The 17,258-nt window shown below is 42.2% G+C and overlaps 1 protein-coding gene across 1 annotated transcript in view; it reads right to left on the reverse strand.

The window, feature by feature from the left end:
* PPP2R2B (protein phosphatase 2 regulatory subunit Bbeta) overlaps positions 1 to 12,485 on the reverse strand; it is a 457,098-nt gene extending 444,613 nt beyond the window's left edge. The window contains exons 1-2 of the mRNA XM_066272897.1: positions 12,382 to 12,485; positions 12,184 to 12,261 (exon numbers count right to left, since the gene is read on the reverse strand). Coding sequence (XP_066128994.1) covers positions 12,184 to 12,233 — 50 coding nt within the window. The 5' untranslated portion in view covers positions 12,234 to 12,261; positions 12,382 to 12,485. The remainder of the gene's footprint in view (positions 1 to 12,183; positions 12,262 to 12,381) is intronic.
* Between the last annotated feature and the right edge of the window lie 4,773 nt (positions 12,486 to 17,258).

Genomic DNA, 17,258 nt, shown 5'->3' on the forward strand with positions numbered 1-17,258 from the left:
CAGAGACCTTGGCTATTTCAAGTGCTGCTGTGTTTCCATCATCTGGTGTCCAAAATATTTATATATTGACTGAATAAGTGGATAAGTGAAATTTAATATCCTTACCCCCAATCATGCTATTATAAAGTTAGCTACCTTTTCTTTTTCCTTTTTTTTTTAAAGCTCTACCCAGTAAATTAAAAACAAACACGCTGAAGAAAAAGTCAGAATGCTTACTTGAAACCTTGAGCACGAAACGAAACCACCCTGCAGTGCCCCTCTGCTTAATTATTTATTCTTGGCTTTTAAATTCCACTAACAAAAAACAGGCCATAAGTGGGATGGTGCTGAGCCTGCTTAATTAGCATCATAAAAAGAAAACAAAGGACAAGTAATCTCACATGCCCTCGACCCCAGCTTCAAGGCAATCTAGGGAAGCTTGGCAATGGGCTTGCCTGAGCCAGATGTTCTATATAGAGCAGGCCAACCAACCCCTCCTTTTCCCAGTGGTAGCAACAGAATTGGTTAAGCCACCTGTGCCTCTTCTTTCTGTAGTGAACACTGGTGTTGGACAACCTGGAGTTCCATCCCATTCCTTGCTGCGAAGCCCAGAGGTGGCAACCCTATACCAAACTCAGTGTGTGTAAACCAGTTCAGCCAATCCTATCTTCCTTGTCATTGTTGGTTTCGAAGTGGGCATATGACACAGACTGAGGCCAAGGAGACATGTAAAAAAACTTGCTGGGGAAATCTGGGAGAAAAACATCCCTTATTCCATAATTTTTTAAAATCCCAATGTCCTGTCACTGGGTATTGTGTCTGTCTGAGTGTGCCTCCCAGACGGCTGTAGTTAGTTGGCTTGGAACAAAGCTGAGACTCCCAGGACAGCAGGGCAGGAAGGTGGAGGGAATCTGAGTCCTCCATGCCATCTTCCACCTGGGAAATCCATCAGCTTTGGGGGCTCCTTGCCTCAGGACTCATTATATGGAAAACTGGATCAGTCATGACTGACCTGCCGTTAGAAGAGTGTTCTAGAGCCAGTGGCTCTCTGGCTCATTCGGGTTGAGGTCCTGCTCTTTACAATGGTCCGTAGGGCCCCGCCTTGTATATACCTGCCCTCATCTTTCTGTGTCCAGCATTCACACCTTCTCCTTTTGTTCATTTAACTAAAGCCACACTAGCCTTACGTCTAGTACTTGAACAGAACACAAATGCTCTCGCCTCAGGGCATTTGCACTGGCTGTTAACCTCTTCCTGCAACACTTTCCCCCAGACACCCACATGACTTGATCTCTTGCTTTGTCATTTCGCCCACTGCTCAGATGTCAGTTTTTGGTATGAAGTCTTGATCCTCCTATTTCAGAGAATGCCCACACTCCTGTACCCTGTTGCCTTCTGTTCCTCTATTGTACGTACATCCTAATATTTGATACTCTACTACTTTATCTGCTGTCTTGTCTCCTCTGTTACTGAACCTCCAAAGCCTAGACTGCCTCGCACAGAGCAGACACTTAGAAGACATATGTGGAATGAGGGAACGGATATCACTTTTTATACTGGTCCAGATATTTTGAGATGAATCTTTCTGCTGCAGCTGAAAGCGTCTGGAGGGATGAACTTCCTGTGGATGCCCTGTTACCAGTGCCATGCATTTTCAACCAAGTTTGGAATGCACAGTCAGCGCTTCCACGCCAGGGGCTGTCCCCCGCAAAGCCATCAGCCCATGTTGTGTAGTGGAAGGTCAGCAGTCGAAAAATCTCTGAGCTAGGATTCAAAACTGGTTCCTGGTTTCTATGAGACCTTGGGCAATTTAAAATTATCTCTATCTACCTTAATCTCCTCATCTCCGTGACAACTAATCTATCTACTATCACTAATAAACTATCTTTTTTTGTATCCGCCCTGTGCAATAAAACTTATTCTGACTATGTGCCATGGGGGTTATAGGACATAAAGGACTCATAGATGTTAAAAGCAGAAAAAAGTACTATGTATATTTTGTACTGGGTTGTTTTGAATAAGCTCTTTCATTTTCCTGAAAACATTTATTATTGTTGTATTTAATGATGATAATGATTTTTTTTTTTTTAGTTTGTTAACATTTGTCACTGAAGGCTCTCCATTCATTCAATAAATATTCACTGAGTCCTTACTCTAAGGACTCTGTCACTGTGGTTAAGAACATAAACTCTGAGTTCAGACAGGTGTGTGAACGGGGTAAGCTGTTAAACTTTCTGAGCCTCGATTTCCTCCACTGGAAAATGAGGGTCAGTTGCCTCACATCTTATTGTGGCAACAATGGAATGAGACAGTACACTGATCTGGCCCAGGGATGTTTGATTAAATAGAATTATCATTGTGATTACTCTGCCAGGGTCGAGTATTGGGCCACTCTTTCAAAGATTTTATTCACAAAGTCTCTCAACATCATCTCAAGATAGCCCAGAAAGATGAGTACTTCACCCAAAGCAATAACTGAACCATAGCTAGAACTTAGGTCTGTGACTTGGAAAGCCTGGCTAATTCCTCATTCTTTCTCAGGCCTCAAATTGGCTGCCAGTGACTCTAGTGGCGTTCCCTGCTCCTACCCCTACCCCACTGCACATTGGGTTGGGAGGCTTACTCTTTTTCGAGCACTTTCCACACTCACACTGGATAGCAATCAACACACACTTGTTGATATCCCTGAGAAGGATGTAAATGCTTACAGTAAGGGAGCAATGGTGTCTTGGTCCCCCAAGCCAGTACCTGGCACATAGTAGGTGCTCCATCAGTATTAGCTAACCAAACACATTTAAAGTGATTGGCATTAGGGCAAGAGTGAAATAAATAACCATGGAGCTTTTTCTCTTACTTGGCTTGGAAATGTTTCATTACCTAATGCCTACAAAGAGAACAGGATGTCTGACCTCAGTGCTGTGCACAGAACATGCTTCTCTTCCCTCTACAGAGCCCTGCGAGCTTCCTGTGCGGTCACTTCTCACCCGACCACCTCCAGAGTACAGCAAGCCCCAGCTCTCTCAAGACATCCTTCACTGCAGCTGAGAGAAATGCTTTCATCTCGTGGCAATTTGTTCATAATCAGACCAATTTTGCTCCTAGTGGACTGGAGCCCTGTACAAAGTCAAGTTGCTTCGGAAATCCCTTTGTAGATGAGTGGATGCAAAGAAGAGATCTCAGGCTTCCTTTTGACACACAGAGGAGAGCTTTACACTCACTCGCTTCAGTGCCAGGGCGGAGATGGGCTGCACAGTATCTCATGTTTATCGGCATTCTGGTTTCCTCTTAAAGCACTCAAATGTGCTCAGATGTTTTATCTCTGCTGCTCTCACATAGCCCTCTGATGTAAGAAAAGAGAGAATAGAATTTCTCAGTGTATCTCTGAGATTAACTATGTTAGAATTATTTGGGATGCTCGTGAAATTAGCGAGTGCCTTGATGTCATTCCAGACCTGCTGAATCAGGTAGGGGGGACCTGGGAATATGCATTTAATGTATTCCCCATGTGATTCACATACACAGTAAGGTTTGAAAACCATTTGGTGACCTACAGTCACTAACTGAGTAGTTTAAAGTTAGGGCTTACTTGACTTCAAATTAGTGCTTGATTAATAACCGTACAATGGTAGCTTGAGGTTGTTGATCCATTCAGAAAGCTTCTTGCCAAAGATAAGACTTCTTCTTTCTGAAACTGGAATTGTTATCACAGCCACCACATCTAATATCCAGGGCGAGTGAGGCCAGCCAGACCCTATTTTATATCTTAGTCTATGATCTGTGGTGTAAAGATAAGTCACCCTATGCCACTACATAGCATAAACATCTAAGAAATGTTATTTGTCAATCACTGACTTCTTTCTATAAAACGAGGTCATTATCACTAGTTTAAGAAAACCCAATCCATATATTTATTTTTTTGGTGAAGGCAGAATCATAATCACTGAAGGGAAGCTAAAAAATCCTACCTACTACTCCTTGAATTTCTCAAACATCAGTGCAAAGATCAGAGCCTTGCACATATTTTAGGTTTAGGTCACCTCTTAGCTAGGAAGTGACTCACTGTTATCAGCTTTAAGTTTAGGATGTATGGAATGCACCTGACCTTCCAACCAGATTGCTATTTCTTTTTTGTTAGAAAACTGAATCAATAGAAGTCCTTGTGTTTCCCTATTACACAAGTCATCTTTTCAGCAGGATGGGAAGAAAAGAAGGTTATACCCATGGAGACAAAATAAAATACATATCGCAGCTATTTCCCACAAATAAGATGAAATGAACTGTATTGACAGATATTGAGGAACTGCAGAATGAGAGATGAACACAATACCCGACAATTGTCATGTCAGGAATAAAAAGACGATATGCTGTGGCTAAAGAGAAGTAAAACCCTCAAATCCTATCAGATAAATCTGACTTCTTCCCATGCACAGAATCATACACAATAGCTGAAGAAGCTGTCAGAAATCATATAGTATGTGAAATAAATCAAATGTAAGAACTGCACGTGGTAAACCTTTCAATGTGTAAGAGTCTTCCAAGAACCAAACTAAGAGAACAATCCCAACCACAGCAAAATAGTCAAAGCTTCAAGACATCAACAAGTGATTTGTTGATGCATCAACATGGTCTGTGTGATGTAGGTGATCCCGTCTAGTTTCTGGTTCTAAATACCCTCTATGTGCTGATGCCCCCTAATTTCCATCTCTGTCTTGCACTCTATTGCTGAAGAATAGCCACACATATATACAACTTCTACTTGGCATTTACACCTGAGTATCTTATAACCATTTCACACTTAATGTGCTCAAAATAAAGCTCATGATTTTTCTCCAGGAGGGAGGCCAGGACAGGCCACCCCAAAATATGCTGCTTTGGCATATTGATGATCTAGAGCTGAAGGCACTTGTGAAATAGCAAATGCAGGGAGAGGCTTTCTCCCAATTCTTCCCCATCTGCCTGAAGACAGATCCCCAAAAGGGGGATCTGTCAAAAATTCTTTCCGCCAAAATTTCATCAACCAGGGAGGGTTGACTTTCATCCAGAAGAGACTGGAGGTAGTCACCACACCCAGACAAACTTTGTCCCTAATGATCATATCACCCATCTATTTTTCTAGAGGCCTTTTTGTCTTTCCTAAAAATCACTGCCTTTCTTCTAAGAGGCCTGCGTCCCTCCTCCCCTTCCTCTATTAGATGGTATGTAAGCTCTCCAATCTCACTGCTTTTTGGGTATTCATTTTGATGAGTAACATAAAAAATACTTAATTTGTGCCTGGCCAGGTGGTGGCACAGTGGATAGAGCATTAGCCTGGGATACTGAGGACCCAGGTTTAAAACCCCGAGGTCGTCAGTTTGGGTGTGGGCTCATCCAAATTGAGTGCAGGCTCACCGGCTTAAGCACGGGATCACCAGCTTGAGCATGGGGCCACTGGCTTGAGCGTGGGATCATAGACATGACCCCATGGTCGCTGGCTTGACCCCAAAAGTTGCTGGTTTGAAGCCCAAGGTCACTGGCTTGAGCCCAGAATCACTGGCTTGAGCAAGGGGTCACTGACTTGGCTGGAGCCTCCCAGTCAAGGCATGTATGAGAAAGCAATCAATGAACAACTAAGATGACACAACTATGAGCTGATGATGCTTCTCATTTCTCTCCTTCCTATCTGTCCCTATCTCTGTCTCTCTGTCTCATTGTCTCTCTCTCTCTCACTAAATAATAATAATAATTTGTAGACCTTTTCTCCTGTTAATCTACCTGCTGTGAGTTTATTTCATGGACTCAGCAATCAAACCTAGGGGGACAAAGTGGATGACTTTCCTCTTCTGCATCCCCAAATATGTTTCTTTTCTAGGTTTTCCAGTTCTAATAGCTGGTGCCCACAAACCACCCAATTGCTCAAGCCCCAACCTGGAGCCCTCTTAACCCCTTCCTTTTCTTCTCCTCTGTAATGTAGTCCATTATCTTCAACATGTGTCTGGAGTCTCTGCTGTCCTCATCATTTGCATCTTCTCCGCTCAAATAAAGCCAAGCTGTCTCTCATCCGAATTCTGATATGATTTTATTTTAATGGCATAAATTTAATCTTTGAACTCCTTCAATGGCAAGAAGTCCCACGGGTTTCAAAATAAAATCTAGACTCTGTAAAGTGACGTGCAGGTTCTGTCCTGTCAAGTGATCTAGCGCTTTTCTACTCTGTATGCTTTCAGACCACACAGTTTCTTTACAGCTAGCTCGGGCTCCTCTGGGCTCCTGTCTGTGCTTTGAAAATACCACTTTTCCTGGATCAGGGCCTGTGCAGTTTTATTACTTGTTTTATTACTACCGACAATGACCAAGACATGATTCTTTGAATGCTGGCACATTCTCATCCTTCAGGCCTTGGTTAAGGTGTCACGTCCTCAGCAAGGCCTTCCCTGGTACCCTACACTCAGGTGACCTCCTCCAAGAACTGTCTCATGCCATCTTGTGTTTATATTTTTCTTAGTGTTCATGAAAACCTCAAATAACCTACTTTTTTTTTTTGTCTCTCATTATAAAATAAATTCTTTACTTGTATAACAAATGTCTTATTAACCTGACACAGTGCCTGGTACCCAGAAGCTATCTGATAAATACCTGTTGAATATTTAAATGAATGAATGAATGGATTTGAGTATGACTCCTACTTTACCAGTAAATTAATATCATCACCATTGTCTGAAATGAGCTGATATGACTTCAGTTAGGTCTGTGTGGCACAGTAATAACTATTTCAGGCCTCAGCAATTGCAATGGCACAGGGTGTAGAGTATTATTTACTGTCATTTAAGCACCTCATAACCTTCCACCTACCTTTTCAGTTTAGTCTTTCACTTTGATTCTCAGGTACTCTATGCCTCAGTAAAATACTTTCTCTTTCTGAGCATACAAACCTCAGGACCTTTGCACATGCTATTCACACCACTTCATCTTATTTCCTCTTTCTGTCTCATAATTTCTGCTTCCTGAAATTTTCTGATATACTTGAGTATTCAAAGAAGTGTCAATTATGTAAATGTATCAAGTCAACACATTGTATAGCCTAAACTTATAAAATGTAATGTGTCAATTATATCTCAATTTTAAAAAGAAGAAAAAGAAGCATCAGTTAAAAATATACTGTAAATGCAAAATTTAAATGCCTTAAATTGAAGAGTTTGGGAAATGGGCACTGTAATAAATTAATAATGAATATGTAAGTCATTAGTTTCTCTATAAGACTATTGATAATATAAACTTAAAATTTTTTAAAATATACCTACATAGAACTTAACCAAGGAACTCTGCTTTTGAGAGTGTATCCTAATAATATAATCATAGTAACTAAGTATAACTACTGAACATTTCCTATGTACTGTGTTGTTTAAAATATCTAATTATATTTTTATAGCCATTCTTCAAGTTAGATTTCATTATCCAAATTTTACATACCAGGAAGTGAAATCATGAAAAATTTGAAGTAACTTACTCTGTGTCAATAAAAAGAGAGGCCAAATTTTGACCCAGGCATTTTATTGTAAACATGCTTTTAATCACTCTACCACATAGCTTTTACGGGATAAATGCAGAGTAGCTATTAGGGATAGTCATCACGGTATTGTTATAAATCTTGAAAACTTGGGTAAATAAATTAAGATATCTACTGTTCATAATAAGAAAGATGACCACTATATATTGTTAAGTGAAAACATCTATTTACAAAATAGTATTTCCAGGATGACTCTATTTTGCTAAAAAAAAAAAATGTTGCTTTTATTTATTATAAACTAACCAGTCCCTTTCACAGTATCTAGCTCATTGTACTTGTTTGTTGGCTGAATTAATACAGTCAAGAAGTTAGAAAATATATCAAAACCTTTTACCACGGTTGACCTATGGGTTGTGGGGTTATAGTTGAAATTGATTTTCTGATTTTTTTTTTTAGTTATACTTACAATTTTCTACACTGAGAACATGTTTTAATAATCAGAAAAGGAAAAGATTAAATGTTATAGTTTATTTTTATATTTTATTTATTGATTTTAGGAGAGAGGGCAGAGAGCATGGGAAGGGAGGAGTGAGAAAGAGAGGAGAGAAGCGGGAAGCATCTACTTGTAGTAGTTGCTTCCTGTATGTGCCTTCACTGGGCAAGCACAGGGATTCGAACCAGCGACCTCAGAATTCTAGGTTGACGGTTTATCCACTGTGCCACCGCAGGTCAGGCAAAGGTTATATTTTAAAAAATCATTGAAGTTCTATGTTACCTGCTTTCCTTCCATTAAGTCTATCTTTGTCCCCCCAAATATATGAAAATTTCTACTGCCTCTGTATTCAAAGAACTTCAGTCTCTCATCAAGTACTTTCTCTTTAGCCTGCCTTGTCTGGTATAACATTTATTGATGTAATGGCTTATTCCTCTGTCTCAATTCCTGTCTTCCCTTAAATGATGCATTCCTTGAGAGTTTGGACTATATTTTATTTATCTTTCTAACTCTTTCACTTCCTGGAAAAGTGCCTTGGATCTAATAAGCCCTTACTAAGTGCTTATTGCTGAATTCATAGCATCAACCCTCTAATGTACTATTGAATGATTTGGAATGTGAAAAATTCTAGCCCACTAGCTGAGACCCCATATACTCATTTAAGGAAATTTGCAGTAAAGAATCATGCTAAGCCATATGGGAACCTACTGCAAAAGGAAAAATAAATCAGTAATACTGATCCTGTCCTTATATAACATTTCAATATTTTGTTCATCACAGATTCTTTGCATTAATTTTTATTTTTTAAAAAATATTGCTTTAAATTATTTATTTTTGTCACTTCACCTGTCTCGTCCATGCCTTTATAATACAATAAATGCAATTTGAGAATCTTAAAACAATCTAGAGATTGTGTAGTATGTGTGTGTATATTGTTTTGAAGAATTCACCTAGCCCTTGAAGACATCTTAATCGATACCTGTGTTACTAACACCATTTTGCAGATAAAGAAACTTAAGCACAGAGACAATAAGTGACCTGGCCAAGGTCACCAGCTGGAAAGTAGTAGAAATGGAATGGAAAAGTCATTAATACAAATACATAAGATAGAAGTGGAATAATTCTTATTGACTTTGATCAAAATAGAAAACCAACTTGGGTAAAGAAAGCCAATTAAAAAAAAAGAACCTGGCTTTTAAGAACTTTGATGTTTACTAAGTGAAAGTCGTTCATTCATTCATTCTCTCAACAAATATTCAACTACCATTGCAACAGTACTAGTCCAGTTCAATAACCCCAAGGACATGTTGGCCAGGGAACCCAGATGCCAGTGGCAGTGTGGCAGTGCCCAACCTGACTCTCTTCTTTTAAAAAAGCCCTCCCTTAAAAAAAATAAAATAAAATAAAAAATCCCTCCCTTATTCACCACTTTGAAGTGATGTTTCCATATTCAGTCTGGACCATCATTCTGATTCTCACTCTGGGACTCAATGAACAGTTCAAGCTTAGTTGTGTGCAGTAAACATTTAAACCCATCCTTGGTTCATCCATGAGGACCATCTACGAGCATCTACCATCCCTGGGCCTCATTCCAAACTGCCATATGAGAATCTCTGTCTTCCAAACAATGTCTAAAGAACTGGAGCTTTGGAATCCTATAGCTCTGAGGTCAAGCCTACCTCATCCATTTATTAGCTATGGAGCCTTTGGCAAAGAACTTAGTCCTCTGTTTGTTTCACTTCAATATCCTCATAAAAATTTTGCAAGGATTAAATTAGATGAAGATCTAATTATAGTGATATTTATAATAGCTTACAAATGATAAATAGTTACAAAATGTAATAAATGCTGTGCTTACATTATCTTAACTTGTCTTAAGCACTAAGTAGAGCGCTCACCACATGGTAAGCCTCAAGTGATAAGAGCTACAGCTGCAGTAGACACTCAGAATTCCACAATGGGTGGGGAGCCAGTCACAAAGATGAGATTTAAGTCCAAAGTCTGAGAAGAAATGATACCCCAGAATAAGTCATCTGACCTGGCGGTCCCCAAAGCCAGTCCACAATATCAGAATCATCTGGGTAGCTCATTAAAACACATAGTGCATGCCTGACCAGGCGGTGGTGCAGCAGATAGAGCATTGAACTGGGATGCAGAAGACCCAGGTTTGAAACCCTGAGGTCCCCAGCTTAAGTGTGGGCTCATCTGTCTTGAGCGCAGGTTCACCAGCCAGTGGGGTCACTGGCTTGAGCGTGGGATCATAGACATGACCCTGTAGTCACTGGATTAAGCCCAAAGGTCACTGGTTTGAAGTCCAAGGTCTCTGGCTTGAGCCCAAGGTCATTGGTTTGAGCAAGGGGTCACTCACTCTGATGTAACCCCCTGGTCAAGGCGCATATGAATAAGCAATCAATGAACAACTAAGGAGCTGCAACAAAGAATTGATGCTTCTTATCTGTCTCCCTTCCTGTCTGTCTGTCCCTATCTGTCCCTCTCTCTGTCTCTGTCACAAAAAGAAATAAAAAAAAGTTAAACACACACACACACACACACACACACACACGCACACACACACACACACACACACGCACACACATTGGATAAAGATCAACTTGTAATATCAACATCATTGATTCGAAACCCCGGGCTTGCCCAGCCAAGGCACATACGAGAAGCAACTACTATGAGTTGATGCTTCCTGCTCCTCTCCTTCCCCCTTCCTTTCTCTGTCTGTCTCTCTCTCTCCTCTCCTCTCTCTAAAAACAAACAAACAAACAAACAAAAAACACTGTGTCACCCAGGTTCTTGAACCTCTAACTCAGTAGTTCTTGAGTGACCTAAAAGTCTCTATTACTTTAAAAGCACATGTGATTTGTGAATTGTGGCCAAGATTTAAAACAACTGATTCACTTGAGCTTCAATTTCCTTAAGCTTCATGAGGTTAGGCAGTAAGTCACTTTGTTTTTTTCCTCTCCCATCTCTAATGCCGAAGACAGTGCTGCCGTATAGAAGACACTCACAAATATTTTTGGTTAGATGAGCACAAAATAGGCCTAATAAAGCCTGCTCTGTCTACTTCATAGGGGCTTTCTGAGGACCATTTATGCATAAAGCTCCACTGATGGTGCATCTGAAAAATAGAGGATGTCATACAAAAGTATAATTTCATAGATTTAGTCATCAATTCATTTTAGTGGACTTCTTCCCACTCTTTAAATATAAATCATTTGGGTTGGGGTTATCCATCATTATTCTGAGTGTCTAAAAATGAGTTACAACAAGATTGTATATAAAACACCTCCTTCGAATCACCCAAAATAATTTGTCCTCAAATTATGTTTTACTCAGAATTGCAATGCTATGAGAACAACCCCAAAGTCTGTAAGCATTTATGCATGTTAGTTTCCATATTAAAGTTCAGCCCTGTCTACTGTTCTTCTCCTCACTCATTAAACTGAGTTTGAGACCCAGGCTACACCACCACATCCGGTATCTACATCTATGGCCAAATGCAGGGCAATCGGTTTCAGACGCCCCTTACTGCATTCCACTAGATCAGCTAAACCTTGATTTAAAACACCCAGAAGCAGGACTCTAGTTTCTTCCAATTGCCTGTCATTCAGATTTTTTGAAATGCAGACATCCATTGGGGGAGTCATGGAGGTCGCCAAGCTCAGGTTTACAAAGGAAGAAAACAAAGAGAAGTAAAAGCAAGTTCTCCAGGAGGAAGGCATCATCCCGATACAGGGCCCTGGAACAGGAACATCTCCTGAGAACTAGACAGGCAACTATATACTCATATGGGGACGACCCAAAGTACCCATAAGTCATACAACTGAACTTGGATTCTTAGTTATCCCTGTGTGCTTCACGTGTTATAGCAAGCAGTCTTTAACACACAACGGAAGAAAGAGCTAACATCTGTCTGACCATCTTGAAATGTATGGACTCAGAATTCTAGAATTCTACAGAGCAGGAGACCATCCTGAAACGAGACTTGTCCAGCTTTTAGTGTCTCTGTTTGCAAACCTAGTTCATGGGGAGTTCATTTCAGTGGGAATACCATAAACCTCAACAGGAAGAAAGGGTAAAAAGAACTCTGAATGTTATTCTGGGATGTGTGACGACTTATATTTATGAACCCAAAGATGAACAGATTTTTTTTTCAAATCTGGAACTAGCACCAACCCCAAGGAGGCAAGGAGAGGGGTAGGGGGCTGTCGCCTACCTTCTGTGGTTCCAACCTCGATAGTACCTTTCACTTGGCTGAAGCACCATAGCGTGTCCTGGGTGAGGGTCCCAATGCCTGCAAGTGACACAAGGAGACACTTCAGGTTAGGTAAGAGGTCCCTGTTGCTCTGAAAAAGCCAAGAAGAAAAGAAATACATAGTGTGCCCGATGCATTTCTAACAGGAGACTTACACACCAGGTATCATCTTGTCGCAGAGGAGGCTCCAGTGAAGCCTGGGAGAACGGTCCGTCTGCAAGGGCCCCGTCCTGCACGTCCCTCACTGCTCTGTCCCCTCATCTGACCATGCCAGGGCTAGTAAGAGCCGGGCAGTGGGAGTTGGTCCCTTCTCGGCCCCTGCCAGCATCCTAGAGCAGTTACAGCAGGCCTGCAGTCACACCCCATGTGACTGCCCCTTTTCATGGGAATGCCAATGCTTTCCATTGTTTTCCCTCTGTGCTGGTGGGGAGGAGCAAGAGGCTGTTCCTTAGAGGGGTGAGAGAAAAAGAAAGGCAACATTTTTTTTTTTAAACTGGTTTCACAGCTTGCATGGCTGAACGGCCAGCAAGGGGTCAGATGCTCAGAAAGCTGCCATCTCTCTTGTTCACTTCTTGACTGCTTGCCAATGTCAGAGCTGACTGCAGAGCAGAGAGAAACAAAACAAGGTTGGAGATGGAGGCGGGGGTGGCTCGCATAGGGGCGGTGGGGTCAGTTTCTCATAAATGAACTCTATTTGGTTTCATGGGGATTTCGGTTTCAAATTTGAATTGGACCTTTGGAACGTTTAAATTTTCTGGTTTATTATGACTTCTGGTTACTACAAATATATGCACCCAATACTCATACATGTCCTAATAGATATACTGGTACATTTACTAATATATGTATTCAAGTCAAAGAGGTCCTTTCTGGAATACTTCCAGAATGTACTGGTGCCCGCTTCCTTTTCCATAGCACGGAGGTTCTACTAGGTTTTCAAGTTAAGGGGAGACTGACTAGGCAGTGGTGCAGTGGATAGAGCATTGGACTGGAATGCGGAGGACCCAGGTTCGAGATCCCGAGGTGGCCAGCTTGAGCACGGGCTCATCTGGTTTGAGCAAAAGCTCACCAGCTTGGACCCAAGGTCGCTGGCTCGAGCAAGGGGTTACTCGGTCTGCTGAAGGCCCACGGTCAAGGCACATATGAGAGAGCAATCAATGAACAACTAAGGTGTTGCAACGAAAGACTGATGATTGATGCTTCTCATCTCTCTCTGTTCCTGTCTGTCTATCCTTCTCTCTGACTCTCTCTCTGTCTCTGTAAAAAAAAAAGGGGGGGGGATATGGCATAGTCCAATTTTGGGAAAGGGTTATAAATTTAAGAAGGATTATAACAGTGGAAAAAAATTCAGACATCAACCCAATTGACCCTTTAAAAATATACATGGATCTGAGTAGCCATTTCACTATCAGCAAGAGATTTTTATGGAACTCTTGCATTGGAAACCGTCATTCACCCAAGCACTCAAGAGGAGAGCTGCTGCCCATGCGCACCCACACTGTGGCTGACAGCACACCGTGAGGAAGTAGCACAGGTCATCCTGAAGAGCAGGCATTTGCAGTCAGGCAAAGTTTAGAGTTTGGTTCCAACCTGGGACAATTTCTGAAACATGGTAAGACTATTTTGTCACTTAAAAGTGGTGATAATAATGTTCATCTCCATAATGGTTGTGGGTATTGAATGTACTTAGCATAGTCAGGCAACTTAAGAAAGAATATTGTTATTATTATTTGTATTTATTATTATTGGCAAAGAGTCTAAAATGTCTAATAGTGATAAAGAAGAACGTTAGCTATTTGCTACAAGGCAGGCACCGTGCTAAGCACTTTGCATGGATTATCCCATTCTCACACAGATCTATGAGGAGGGTACTCTCATAACCCCATTTTACAAGTGAAGAAACTCACAAGTTTTGGTACTCACTAAAGTTATATTTAGGACATGGCAGAGCTGAGATATCCACATAGGCTGTCCGAATCCCAACATTGCCAGTATGCCCCGCTCAACCCGCCCACGAAATCCCAGCATTGCCAGTGCGCCCCGCTCAGCCCGCCCACGAAATCCCAGCATTGCCAGTGTGCCCCGCTCAGCCTGCCCACGAAATCCCAGCATTGCCAGTGTGCCCCGCTCAGCCCGCCCACGAAATCCCAGCATTGCCAGTGCGCCCCGCTCAGCCTGCCCGTTCAACAGTGAGGGCCTTCGGCCCAGAGGGGCTGTATAGCTTGAAGTCGAGTCTCGTTTGGAAGGCTGAGCTGGAATACCATTTCAGATGTCAATTATTAAAGCACCAATGTCTCCTTTTAGGCTACATGGGGCTAAAATTCCCCAAGAAAATCAGCATCTGGGCGGAAAGAAGGCGGCATTTGGCGGCATCCGTCTGTGCAGAGAAAGACCAGAGCTATAATCCCATTGTTGGTACCCTTTCTTGTACTTGTCACTCTGGCCTCAGGTTTCAGCATCAGACATATTTTGATAAGATCTTACTTCTCCTTGTAAGTTGTCACTGGCCCTCTCTAAACTGCCAATTCTGCTGTGGATGCTGGGACTGTGCCTGTCTCCTAGGGAACATCAGCTACGATGCAGTCCTTTTGATTCTCGTCCTGGCCCAGCTCCGATATCACTAGATGTGATTCTGAGTGTAGACTTTGTACTTACTATCACAAAACAGTAAAGTAAACAGACATATATAACTTAAAACACACACACACACACACACACACACACACACACACACACACACCTAGGAGTTTTAATATGAGCTTCTGTAGAGTGACTCATACTGCCTCAGTGAATTTAGAAAGGGACTTGTGGGAAATCAACTTATTTCACATTTGAAAAACCAAGTCATAGGAAATTACTGACTTGCTTTAAGTCACCAAGCACAGGACCATGTGACCAATTTATTGTCCCTTGTCAGTGAGAGTTCTGATCATCACCTCTAGATATGTTTGCCTGAGCCTGATTGGTTAGTATGAGAGACCAAAGCGACCAAAGGTTTGTTGTTTCTTATCCAGGGAAGTCTTTGATTGAACCCAGTTTCTGTCTTCCACCAAGATCATTGACAAACAATGACAGTAATGATGTAAAGAGAGTTTGGACCATGCCATCTCTATCCTAAAAGCGCTAAACATCAGCTCAAAAACACAAATGCCTAGGTGGGTTAAGGTGTAATGAGAAAAGCTGGCCAGGTATAAAATGCTCAGTAGACTTGACACTTGACCTGAGCTGGTGATCAGCTCTAGAATGGTGATGCTGAGCCTGGAAACCTGGACCTATAAAGTGAGTAGTAGCTACTCAGGTCCAGTGGAGGCTTGTCATGCAGGATTTCAGCTCAATGTCATCAAATTGACTGATTTTTTTTTAAAAGAAAAAGTCAGAACCTGACCAGGCAGTGGGCAGTGGATAGAGTGTTAGATTGGGATGCAGAGGACCCAGGTTCAAGACCCCAAGGTCGCCAGCTTGAGCGCGGGCTCATCTGGTTTGAGCAAAAGCTCACCAGCTTGGATCCAAGGTCGTTGGCTTGAGCAAGGGGTTACCCGGGCTGCTGTAGCCCCACGGTCAAGGCACATATGAGAAAGCAATCAATGAACAACTAAGGTGTCACAATGAAAAAAACTGATGATTGATGCTTCTCATCTCTCTCCCTTCCAGTCTGTCTGTTCCTATCTATCCCTCTCTCTGACTCTTTGAAAAAAAAAAAAAGTCAGAAATCTGGATTATTATTATTTTTTTTTTATTTTCCATTGATTTGAGGGGACAGGGAATGGAAAGAGAGAGAAAGATCAACTCAACATTCCACTTAATTATTCCAGTTTAGTTGTGTACTCAATGATTGCTTCTTGCATATGCTCTGACCAGGGATCAAACCCATGACCTCGGCATCCTGGAAGGATGCTTTATCCACTGAGCCACCTGGCCAGGGCCCAGAGATCTGGATTATTGTGTGAAAACTCCAAATTTCTATATCTTGCCAACCAATGTGAATTAGAACACTCTATGGCTCACACATGATAGGGCCAGTATACCATATCTGCAGGCTCCTCGTGGCCTTCGTGCCAACTGACAAACCTCTGGCTAGAATATTGGAGCCGAAAGACACCTTAGGGAACTCCGTGTCTATCTTTATTGTTGGACTGATCAGGAAGCAAGGTCCCAGGCAGGGAGAGAACTCCCAGCACAGTAAAGTTACTTTAGTCGCAGGCTGAAGGCTCCAAGGTGGCAATTCCAGTTCTTATACTATATTCCCTTTGAGCACCGGGCTACCTCTCATGGAGCTGGGTTGGTCAACATGTCTGAATGGAATAAATGCCCTTTAGGGAAGTGCATGTGACTGCTAAAGTGGACAACTGGGAGAATTAGCTGACATCGTGAGGAAGGAAAATCTCTTTCTCTTAAATTACAGACCTTGACAGCTTCCCTAAACCCCGGTGCCAAAAGACGCTCCAGTTGCTATGGTAACGATGTCAATAAAGAACATTCTCTACCAGGAGACTGGTGCAGATTTAGTGGCTAAACATCCTGGAAGATGCTCATTCCTCTCTCCCCACAATGATGGCTCAGGAACGTCCTGGGTCTTACCTACTGAAAGGCCAGGAGGTCAGCTCTCGGATGACACACACCTGCCTTCTCTCTATGATCATGTAATAGTCGAGTTCTGAATCCGGTCGGCCCTTGGAGATTACTTGGTCCGGTCGCAGCATTTAAAAGCAGAGGGCACTGAGGCCCGAAGGGGGCTCAGCCGCACAGTGAGTTAACAGCGGCCTTGGAGCCAGACCCCAAGCGCCCACACCCAGCGCAGGCTCTCCCTGCGGGGCCCTGCAGGGTTGAGGCCCGTCTTTGTGCTGCTTCTTCTGAGCCAGCTCCGCTGCATGAACACAATGAACAGAGGGTGCGACTCGCAGCAAATAAAGCTCCTTATTGATTGGGAGGCCACTATAAAGAGTTATTTTCATGGACTTGGCATCAGCAGTGTTCTGCTCTCGGCAGAGGGAGAGAGAGACAGAGAGAGACAGAGAGAGAATAAGAATGAATCCTTG

Source organism: Saccopteryx bilineata, chromosome 4 (genome assembly GCF_036850765.1).
Source record: "Saccopteryx bilineata isolate mSacBil1 chromosome 4, mSacBil1_pri_phased_curated, whole genome shotgun sequence".
Lineage (NCBI taxonomy): Eukaryota > Metazoa > Chordata > Mammalia > Chiroptera > Emballonuridae > Saccopteryx > Saccopteryx bilineata.